Genomic DNA, 12,548 nt, shown 5'->3' with positions numbered 1-12,548 from the left:
ATCCCAGCACCTATCCTGTGTTTACTACTGTGTTAGCCTTCTTGCTAACCTCCCTGCCTTGTCTTTCTCCTTGCTCCAGTTCATGTTTCACTCTGCTGCTTGGGTCATTTGTGTAAAACAAGGTGCAGGCTATGACTACCCCTCAACAAGAACCTCCAATAGCTCAAATTCACCTCCGCTTCAATCAGAAACCATCAGCCTTATGACATTCGGTAATCTTGTCCCTCCCTAAATCAGCTTGCTGCTCTCCTACTATGACCTAGCTTGCTCACTTTGCCCCCCTGTTGCCAACATATTCACTGTACCTCGATCTCATCTATCTCACCACCAACCCTTTGTATGCATCCTGCCTCAAGCCTTCTGCTTATCTGACACACTGTCACTCCCCCCCCCCCCCACTGTCAGAGCCTTATTAAAATTACATCTCCTCCAGGAGGCCTTCCCTGACTAAGCCCTCATTTCCCCTAATCCCTTTCCCCTTGGTATCGTCCTTGCACTTGAATATGTACCCTCTAAACTCTTGGTATTCTCCCTACCCTCCTCCCTGCAGAAGTACAGTGCTCTGCACAAAGTAAGTGCTCAATAAATACGATCGAATGAACTTATATACATCTCCATAATTGAAGTCCCGTTTACCCATCTAGACTGTAAAGTCCTGATGGACAAGGGATATGTCTGCCACCTCTGTTATACTGTACTCTTTCCAAACACTTTGTTCATTCCAAGCGCTTAGTACAGTGCTCTGCACATAGTAAGCGCTCAATAAATATTATTGAGTGAATGAAAAGCACTTAGTACAGTGTTCTGCAGACAAGTGCTCAATAAATACCATTGATTGATTCAGTCCCAAAGTCCTAATACTATTTGTTTCTTGCTAACCTAAAATGAAGATTCATGATTCTCAAAGTTGATATGTTTCACATTTTGAAAGTTTCATGATTCTCAAAGTTGAAATGTTTCACATTTTGAAAGTTATTAGGCCAATAGGAATGCATTCATATGAAACCTAGACCCACAGAATCATAAAGCTAGAGAACATATGAAATTATGGGCATGGTTTGTGTTAATGATTTTATTATACTGAACTCTTCCAAGCACTTAGCACAGTACAATAAGCACTCAATAAATACTACTGATTGGTTGACTGATAATAACTTCAATTTGCTGGCCAGCTAGAAAGGATTCCACATCTCCAGTATTTCCTATACTCTGATCAATTTGGGTCCAAAGCATTTTCATGCAAATTTTGTTCATTTAAGAATCCCTTCAAATGTGGTCAGCAAATTCATTATTACAAGCATGTGAAATTACAGGGAGTTCTAAACCAGTATGCCCTAAAATAAAGTCAGACTTCACTATTTGTTTGTTTTGAAAACTTATTTACAATAGCCCTATGCAATATTCAACCCCTCTAAAGAGAAATGTTACGAACATTTATATGCATATTGTCTTCGTACAGACTGAAAATTCTTGCTTCTAAAGTGGTCTGTGAACCAGGCAGGGGTAAGTAATGCGTTGTGACAGTAACAGTGCTATAACCCTCCATCCCAACTAATTGGAAAATGAACTCCCCCTCCCCTTCGCAAGCAGAAGATATTAGGGGAGTTCTAATTAGATGACTCTAGTTTAGTATCAGATACCATTTCTGATTTGCCTGTAATGGTCCAAGCTGAAACAAAATTGCAAATTTGCAATCGTTTATCTACTGGCAAAATATAATGGTAAAAGGTGACTTGGTTTTGTTATTTCCTTTCCAATTCCACCTTTGATGAGTATCAATCCACTTTAATCAGGTATGTGCTAGGTGATAATGTACATCAGGGTTTATGTGATACTTTGAAATGCTCTGCTTATGTCATTCATTCAATAACATGAAAACACTGAACTTCATTAGGTGATAATTTAAAAAAAGTGTTGGTAACCTATCTAAAATCCTGTTGATAGTAATCAAATTCAATTAATCTATTGTAATCTGCATGTCTTTCTCCTGTGCCTTAATTATGTATATTAGGTCAGGATTAATATTGTATTTCCCTCTAGCAGACTTATATAAATTGAAATAAAACATGATGAAATGCATTGCACAATCCTCATTTTGATATTTTTTTATATTCCACCCAATTACTGTCATTCTTATCAGCCTAGTTCAAATGAAAGTATCTTCTATGGAGAAAAAAGACGATTTGCCTATAAACTTCACATAAACTGGAACAGGATTGGAATGTATTTTCAACTGGAAATTAATGACTTTTTTTTTCATACATGGGATCAGTTTCAAGCAGGCAGTATGGACTTTTTAACTTGGCAGACAAATATGCGCACATACAAGGCATCTTTTAGGACATGCTTATTAATACCGGATAATTTCCCATCCCTGTGGTTTACATTTGCTAAATCTACAGAACATATATTAACTATTCAGTCATGGTTAGAAGCTGCCGGGGATAATTAATTTTTCTTAATTATCTATTCCATTTCCCTCTAATCTCTTGGCACCTTCTTTTTCTTGGGAAGACTATTTTGTGAGGCAATCAAAAGTATCATTTTCATCAGCAATGAACTCTGAAGGTCCTGAGAGCCTTATCATTGTTAGCTTGGTTCTGGCTAGTTTAATGGGGGCAAAAACACTTAGAAAAGCTTTCCTAGATTTTCCTTGACCTGTACTAACCCCGCATTCCAAGAACCATTACGGTTTTAGTTATTTCATTTCAGTTATTATTTCTTTAATCCTTACACTGTGACCCCTGCAGACACTAACACATTTCATGAGGGTGTTAATGTGTAAAGTAAAAACAGCTCCATGCAGCTGAAACCGTATTTTACGATATCTGCTTAGTTAATTATAAAATTAACTGCAGGCAGAAATGAATTGCATTTTTGTTTATATGTAACAGATAAAAGATAAAATGTGTTGACAATAATTAATGAAGATTATATTTAAGAGAATATCTTGAAGCTAGCAGTGAGGACAAGGGCAAAGTTAACTTGAGGGTGCTAGAAAGGCCATTTCTTAGCAGCAAGTGTATAGGACAAGTATTGGGTTTCTTGGCAAGCATAAGAGAAAAAACAGAGGATGATTGCTAAATATGACCTTTGACTAAACATTTAACTTTCTTTGCTTTGCCTAAACGTTTCTGGTAGTTTAAGCCACAGAATATTGTATGTTTAAGTATAGAACACCATGTACTTGTATCCTTTTCCTTCTGTGCACCCAAAGTGCTTCTAAAATTTTATGGGGACTCAAAATAGTGGCTCCTCCTCTTCTGGGATTTATTCCAAATACATGGGATAGGTCCATCTCTTTATATGGCCTTTGGCTTAATTCAAAGATTGGCCCCCAAACCATCGATATTAAAATATTTTTTCCACTGTGACACATGCAAAAATTTGGGCATCTTGGCACTCTTACCTTGTCAATGGGAATTTTTCCTGAGAAAGCATATGGGACTAACCAATTAATTATTAAAACAAATCTGTTAGAATCTCATTTACATTCTTACCATTAAGACTGCTTCTATCAATCAAGTTCGTATCAACTGGCCAATAGGCTCCATCTCCATGACGACCTGTTAAATGAGAAGCCATGTCAGAAACAGTGACAAAAAGAGAAAATAAAAATTGAACAAGATCTGATTAGCCACTAAAAATAGGATCTGACAATATTTAAATCATTAGAGAATGTGAGAAAAGGTTATTCTCTGTGGCAGAGAAATCCCCCATAAAATAAGGTTGTTTTTCAAGTAAAATGAATTGCTATCTTTGGAATTGGCTTGATTCTTTTCTCAGTTGTGCGTGTTTAAGTGACAGAAAAAGGTGAGACAATGGAATCAGTCAGAATGTTTGTCAAAAAACCTGTCAGAACTGATGGACCACATAGGTCATGCCTCCAATGACAAGTCTAATACTGGTTCTCTCATATTTCAGAGGCACACGTTCCCTGCTGCCTCCCGGTTGACATTTCTCTGAGTGCAGGTAAATTGTCATTATTATTCTACAAGATGAGAGCACATCTCATCTAGCTATCAAGTATCAAGTATTTTTTTGTTACATGACAAAGAAGATAATTGTGATACTACACTGTGTTTGGAGAAAAACAACAACTAAAAACAAAACAATCTGCATATTTTCCACATTTTTTTATGAACCTGCCAGCAAGTTCCTTTGGAGTTATATTATTTCTAGCATTGCTTCATATAATGCTTTCTTCCAATAGTTGCTATGACAGGTACATTTAAGCATGTGGGACTGCAATGCATTGGAAAATACATAACCATCCAAATCAGATTATTCTACCTTCAACGCAGGTGACTCCAATATAATCATTTTTACAATTAATGTGATTGAATAGTGGGCCCTACTTGATTCCAGTCAAATGGAATTAGGTAACTCCCCATCCTCTGCTCTTCCCCTCCCCTCAGCACTGTGCTCATTTGTATATATTATTTATTACCCTATTTATTTTGATAATGAGGTGTACAACGCCTTGATTCCATTTATCTATGATGTTGTCTTGTTTTTCTTTTGTTCTGTTTTGCTTTGCTGTCTGTCTCCTCCGATTAGACTGTGAGCCCGTCACTGGGCAGGGATTGTCTCTATCTGTTGCTGAATTGTACATTCCAAGTGCTTAGTACAGTGCTCTGCACATAGTAAGCACTCAATAAATGCTATTGAATGAATGAATGATGAATTACAATATATATATATACAGCATTCCCAAATACACAATTTCATCAGACTGTCATTCAATAGTATTTATTGAGCACTTACTATGTGCAGAGCACTGTACTAAGCGCTTGGAATGAACAAGTCGGCAACAGATAGAGACAGTTCCTGCCGTTTGACGGGTTTACAGTCTAATCGGACTGTCGTAAATGGAACCATGTATATACAGTGTGCAAATATTACACAATGATTCCCCTCCCCTCCCCTTGATTACACAATGATCAACATTCTAGGAAAATGAGTTATTTTTAAAATGATCTCCTCTCTGTAAACATACATGAAGTCTATTTTTTTATTTTAAATTCTCTGAAGGTGGGGACCATCACTGACCAGTCTTCTTGCTATTCATCCATTTGACTGAGTTTTTACATGAATTATTCCATATCTGCTTTTAAATATAATAAGCCTAGATGAATGTCTGAGTTGTGATTCTGTGAAATGTACAAGTTACTAATGAGCAATTTCAGAAATCAATACTTTGTATTGCAGGTTCTGAAGTCCAATGCTTGGCACACAGTAACCACTCAACAAATGCCACGGATGAGCATATAAACTATCAATAAAAGTTTATTACTATATCCGCGCTGACAGATATTTTATTCTACTGGCCTGATAACTTCTTTCCAGCACTTTTCTGGCCTCTCACTGTCATGATGTGAATGGTAATGGACTACTTTCTTGAGGGCAAAATATTCTAGTGTTTATAAAACGATAAATTGCCCACAGCCTGATATTTTGCAGTAATACTAATGTCTTTCAAGTCTTGGGCCTGGAGGCATATACTAATTTGCCAAGCTGTATTAAGATTTGCAATGATATTTATTTCTGAAATTTCTCATTAGCAGGTTGTACATTTCATAGTGTCACAACTCAGTCAATCATCTAAGCTTATTACATTTAAAAGAAGAAACGTGGCTTAGTGGAAGGAGCATGGGCTTGGGAGTCAGAGGTAATGGATTCTAATTCTGGTTCTGTCACTTATCAGCTGTGTGACTTTGGGTAAGCCACTTAACTTCTCTGTGCCTCAGTTACCTCACCTGTAAAATGGGAATTAAGTCTGTGAGCCTCATGTGGGAGAACCTGATTACCTTATATCTACCCCAGTGTTTAGAACAGCGCTTGGCACATAGTAAGCACTTAACAAATAACATCATTATTATTATTATACTTAATGTAAAAACCCAACCAAATATATATGTGGCAAAAAGGAGAGTCATTGATGGTATTCAAAAATATCACACATGACAAGTCACACAAAGTTGCACGTGTTATACCTGGCATGCAGTTTAATATAGAGAAGCAGCAGGCTTAGTAGAAAGAGCATGGACTTGGGAGTGAGAGGACATGGGTTCTAATCCCACTCCACCACTTGCCTGCTGTGTGACCTTGGGCAAGTCATTTAACTTCTCTGGGCCTCACTTACCTCATCTGTAAAATGGGGATTAAAAATATTAGCCAAATGTGGGGCAACCTGATTACCCTGTATTTACCCTAGCATTTAGAACAGTGCTTGGTGCACAGTCCATGCTTAACAAATACCATAATTATTATCATTAAAAGGATATCTGTCAAGCAGTCCAATTTGTTTAAGTACACCAAAATCCCTCCAAACCAGAGCATCTATTAAGTGAGAGACATGGCCCTCCCTACTTGCTCCAGAACCTTTGAGTTCCCTTCCCAGGTTCCCCTGAACACAGATTCCGCTTTTGGGCCATAGAAGTCAGTGAGTCCATGCTGGATGGCAGCTGGGGAATGACAATAAAAATGTATAGGGGAATCGAGTCTCAGGTCTGTCTTGGACAGGGAATGGACTAAATGAAGAATGGACAGCCCAGTAGAAAATCTGACAACCAGCCAACTTAGCAACAGTTTAAAGTATATTTTAAATTAGAGATTTTCACCTTTAACTTATTTCTATACACTGTTTCATTTACCAAAAAAGATCACAGAAGGCAACATCTAATATGTCAAACTCTCCCCAAAGCAGTGAGTCTGATTTCAGGAACTTGAGTGGGGAATTTCCTAGCTTCATTTACCAAAGGATATCTTGGAAATAAAAATATAAGGAAACCTCTTGGTGGGGATTTTAGTTTAAATGGAGCTGGGTGAAATATGTACATAGAAAAAGAAAGAGTGAGAGAGTTTTAAGTGGTTCTTTATATAGAAAGGAACTAGCTATGATAGAACTCTCCACCTTACATAAGACATGGGAAGGATGGAAAAAGTCAAATCACTCAACGAGGAACTTGATGACATTTGAAAAATGAAGTTCATTGCTGAAAGGAGAAGGAAGCCCACAACCTTGGCATTGTTCTAGCTGTTATTCAACCCACACATGCAATCTGTGACCAAATCCTGTCTGTTCAACCTTCACAGCATTGCCAAAATCTGCCCTTTCCTCTCCATCCAAACTGCTACTTCGCTGATCCGAGCACCTATCCTATCCCACCTTGACAATTGCATCCACCTCCTTGCTGACCTCTCTACCCACTCTCTATCTCCACTCTAGTACATATTTTACCCCGCTGCATGGATCATTTTATTTATAAAAAAAAGGGTCAGTACATCTCCCCACTCCTCCAGAACCTCCAGTTGTTACACATCCACCTCCACATTTAACAGAAACTCTTTACCATAGGTTTTGAATCACTCAAGAAGCTTATGCACTCCTACCTGATTTCCTACTAAAGCTCCACTCTCACACTTCACTTCTAGTACCAACTTACTCACTGTGACCAATTTTGTCTATCTCAGCATGGATACGTTCCCCATGTCCTCCCTTTGGCCTGGAACTTCCTCCCTTGGCCTGTAACTTCCTCCCCCCACACACATACATCAGAGCACCACTGTCTCCACCTTCAAAGCCTTATTAAGATCACACCTCCTCCAAGAGGCCTTCCCTGATTAAGGCTAAGGTAGATCCAAGTAAATCAGGGTGGACATAGTCCATGTCCCACATGGGGCTCACAGTCTCAGCCACCATTTGCAAATGAGGTAACTGTGGCACAGAGAAGTGAAGTGACTTGCCCACGATCACACCTACACACAGCTCCCTCTCTCTCCTTTGCGTCGTCTATGCACTTGGATCTGTGAACCTTGGACATTTGCGATTTGCCCCATCCTCAGCACAACAGCACTTATGTTCATATCTATAAACTATACAGTGTAATTATTTATTTACATTAATATCTGTCTCTCCCTCCAGACTTAAGCTTGTGTGAGCAGAAAACCATCTCTATCACCTCTGCTGTACTGTACTCTCCCAAGTGCTTAATGCAGTGAGTGCTCTGCACACAGTAAGCACTCAATAAGTACCATTGATTGACTCATTGATTGAAACAGGGAGAAGTTCCTTTGACAGCAGCAAGGCCAGGGGAAAGAGCAGGGGCCTGGGAGTCAGAGGACCTGGATTCTAATTCTGGCTCTGCCACTTTTCTGCTGCGTGACTTTGGGCAAGTCACTTAAATTCTCAGTGCCTCAGTTACCTCATCTATAAAATGGAGATTAAATCCTCATCCCTCCAATTTAGACTGTGAGTCTTGTGTGGGAGAGGGATGGTGTCCAACCTGATTATCTTGTATCTATCCCAGAGCTTAGTACAGTACCTGGCTCATAGTGAGCACTTAGCTTGTAGCATAAAAAACAAACAAACAAAAAAAGGTGCACTCAGAGGTGCTTATGTAAACCACCCAATGCTAAATTTGACAGGACTGGATATGATGGGTTCTTGAGAGCAAGGCTTACCCATGGGAAGAGGAACTGAGAGCCTAGGAATACCATGCATACAAAACACATTGTCTGCCCCTTTCCACAGGCAGAGCACACCCCTGTTCAATAACAAATCTGGATACATCATCTGAAGGCATCAAGATGTCTTCATAAGGGTATATTGTGGGGATGAACCTCTCTTAGCTGGAACCTACATAAATGATTTGAATCTTAACTCACCTTATTTAAAAACAATCCAAAATTTCAAAATCCCACAATCCACTATATTACCTTTTCCAGATGTTCAATTTTCAGGAAGAAAAAGACCTTGAGTTCAAAGAATGTGTAGAATACTTTTCAAATGGTGTCAATAAGATGTAAAATGAGATACAGTGTAGACAGGCTACAAGCTAAGATGAGATACTCAAGGAAAATGTTATTAAAAATAAAATGGAGGTACCAGGAAGCTTCACAACCAGATTTACATGCAAGGAAGCTGGTGTAGTGGAATAGTTTAATTTTTCTAGTTAGTAGTAATTAGATTGATAACAGGGAAGTAAATTAAACAATAGTTAAAAGGCCCAGCAAAATACACTAGATGTCATCAATCGACAAGATTGTGTTTTAGGTAATTGAAGTTTCTTGCAGTGTTGAGGTAAGTAAGCAAGAAACGTGCTTCTTCAGGATATTGATGAACTATCGATCTCTTTGACTAAGGGGCTGAGAAGTATATTTTCACTGGTTGTGCTGCAGGGTGCCCATTCATTAATCGACTATCTCACTGAGTGATGTAGGTGTTCAACACTATTTTTCTTGTCTAATATTTATTTCACAGTTGGTTGAAATCAGTCTGATTTGGAAGCTAGATAGTTTTAATGCTCACCAAGCATAAAGAAAATGAGAAAATATGAACTGATCGGAAATGCACTGACCACTACCTTTCACTGTGAAAAGTGGCCATGAAAATTGAAGCAAATCTCTAGAAATCCTAATTTCATTACTGTGAAGTTCCTTGAGCCCTGTTTAAATGAGATGATTTTAGGGTAGCTGAGAGGACCTGAAACTGATTTGTAGTTTACCTTGCCTGCATTTTTAACAGTCCAGTGGAACTGTTGAACCATTGAAGTATTTTGAATCTGACATGGTATTTTATTACATTAATGTCCACATTGGGCAATAAATATACAGCAAATCTTGTCAGATAATAAATTAAAAACTCGGAAGATACTGTAAGCTTTATACTATACTTAGTCGAGATGGAATTACCTTATAACTTGTTTTATTAACAGATTCAAACCCAGACATATAAAACAAACACAGGTCAAATCTAAAACCACCAAAATGAAGTGAGACTTTGAAGCAACTATCTGGGTAATTCAGCTATAAAAATCTAAAAATACCAGACAATTGAGGCAAAGGTTTGGGGCTTGAATGATCTGGCTAGCCACCTCAATTCTCCATTTAATTCTGCTAACATCTGATTCCATTCTTCCTATCACCTCACCTGCAATGTATACTGAAGGCTTGTAAGAAGCTATAATTACAAAAACAAATCCAATAAAATGAATAGGGCAAAAAACCTAGCAATGTTATACAGTTCCCAATTTATCCTAAATGAATTTATCTTTCTCTTCTTAACTCACAATTGATTCTATCCTCTCAAATCACTTTTTAGTCTATTTTCAGGTTTATCAATGTAAATAAGAAGTAATTTATTATGCATATTGTAATGACAAGGCTGTCTCTAATTCTCTGTTTCACATTCCACTATATCCCAAAACTCCAGGAAATTGTATTTGCATTGTGCATTTTTCTCTGATTGCTGAATTTCTTGAAATGATAAAAGCAATTCAAAGTAATTAAGTACAATTCCATTGGAATACAATCCTAATGTAAATACAGTCCAATGTAACATGATGGGTTTTAAATATAGACTTGGTGGCTCAAAGAATCAGTATTGGATAAATTCTCTCTAAGAGTATTGTATTCTCTCAAGCACCTCCTCCAAAGCTCTGCACACAGTAAATGTTCAATAAATACCACTGATTAAAGGAAAGCAATAGAGTTAATGGGTAGGTGGCCAACAAGGTCAAAAGTCAAGACCGGGAAAGCAAACCCTTGGAAACTCTAAGCAAAAGGGGGACTTTTTTTTTCCCCTCTAAAAACAGTCCCTCTACCCCCCTCTAGGCTGTAAACTCACTGTGGTCAGGGAGTGTGTCTACCAACTCCGTTATATATCCCCCAAGCACTTAGTACAGTGCTCTGCACAGAGAAAAACTCTTAATAAATAATTAATTGCCTCTCTCAAACAAGAGTTCACAGCACTTCAAATCTATTCTCTGAGTTTCACATAATTGAGAATTCTTAATTTTCTTCCCTGGTCTCACAATCAGATAAGGACCAAAAGGTTGTTATAGAGCCTTGTTTTCTATAGGAAAAAATAAAAAACAAACTATAAAAGTAGATTTTTTTTAAAAAGCACAGAATGCTATAATTGTGAATTTATTCTATGCAAGTAATGTGGTAAGCTAGTGCTAACAAGTGGATCTGAGTGGGATCCTTTGGATTCTGTGAGAACTATCCCTTGAGGGGAAAAAAAAAGATTAATTTCTTACTTTTGAGATATATCTTCTTATTGGCAAATATGCTGGGAACAAGAGTGGCCGAGAAAGCTAAGTTATTTATTAAGGGCTTATTTACTTGAAAGTCATCCCAGGCTGAAAGTCAAGAGAAAGGCAAGAAATGCCTGATGGAAGAACAAATCCAGTAATTACGTGGAGTGCATGAAAGGGTTGGCAGAGGAAGAATTACACAGAAAATAAACATGGGCCAAGCAAGGTTTAAATGTGGCAACTGACTCAGGATACTGGAAATGAGTCAGAAAAACCTATTCATTTCAGGGAAGTAAGTTAAAATGATAATAGTAATAATCATCTTGGTATTTGTTAAGCACTTACTATGGGCAGAGCACTGTTCTAAGCACTGGGGTAGACACAGGGGAATCAGGTTGTCCCACGTGGGGCTCACAGTCTTAATCCCATTTTACAGATGAGGTAACTGAGGCACTGAGAAGTTAAGTGACTTGCCCACAGTCACACAGCTGACAAGTGGCAGAGCTGGGATTTGAACCCATGACCTCTGACTCCAAAGCCCATGCTCTTTCCACTGAGCCACGCTGCTTCTCATGATTTTATAAATGATTTTATAGTCATAGGTGGAGCTTCATATTATTTTTCACTTTTAGTATTGTCTTTTTTAGGTTGAAAGGACATTGAGGAGATGGATTTCATAAATTCTACAAACATCTTATTATTATTGTTATTAAGATATCTTTAAATAATACATTGTCCTGGGCATTTGTTGACAAACTTCTAAAATGATTTTATAAATGCTTTTTGATTCCCATAGGAGAATGAGAAATAACCTCTTTCTAAGGTAAATGGCCTGTTTCTCAACTCAACTCAGAGTTATGGATCTGGTGGCCTTTTTGGAGATATACTCTATTTTTTAAATGTGGGTGAAGAACAGTGAGTAATTGCAAATCAACAGGAAGAAGAGACTATAGCTTCCCCATCAGTATTCTGAGATCGAATTGCTTAATTCATTAGAAATTGGTTTTGTACTACTGTAACATGAGATGGCAGAACAGATTACCAACAATAGAATGTGGTTCGTATGGAATGCAGTCAGCTCACTAGCAGAGAGACAACACTGATAACCATGCAATTTCCCTAAATGGGGCAAGGGAAGAGAATGGTTGAAGAAAATACCCAAACAGTTCCTATATGGAGCACACCCGGGTGAGGAGGGCAATACAGTGCTCTGCATAAAGTAAACTCTCAATAAATACGACTGAATGAAGAAAAGCATCTTAGTGACATACTGAAGCACAGTTTCAGGCCATGTGTTATAACAATGAAATGTTGTGGGGCAGTTGACCGATTAAATTGACAAGGAACAACTGCTTAGTACAGTGCTCTGCACACACTAAGTGCTGTGTAAATGCAATTGAGAGAAGGATTGTTTTCCTTCAGCAGAAGCTTCAGGACGATTGGGATACCAAGAGGCAGACTAAAACAGCAGCAGAGCCTGAAAGTGACAAAAAACATCTACACAGA

General features: G+C 38.0%; 1 protein-coding gene across 1 annotated transcript in view; it reads right to left on the bottom strand.

Annotated features, from left to right (window-relative positions):
- The window catches only part of DCC (DCC netrin 1 receptor), a 644,354-nt gene that overhangs the window by 69,260 nt on the left and 562,546 nt on the right, over window positions 1–12,548 (bottom strand). Inside the window, 1 exon segment of the mRNA XM_039911321.1 lies at window positions 3,501–3,566. Coding sequence (XP_039767255.1) covers window positions 3,501–3,566 — 66 coding nt within the window.

This window comes from Ornithorhynchus anatinus, chromosome 3 (assembly GCF_004115215.2).
Source record: "Ornithorhynchus anatinus isolate Pmale09 chromosome 3, mOrnAna1.pri.v4, whole genome shotgun sequence".
Taxonomy (NCBI): domain Eukaryota; kingdom Metazoa; phylum Chordata; class Mammalia; order Monotremata; family Ornithorhynchidae; genus Ornithorhynchus; species Ornithorhynchus anatinus.
The sequence above is the reverse complement of the archived record's forward strand: the minus strand, read 5'-3'. Positions and strand labels throughout refer to the sequence as shown.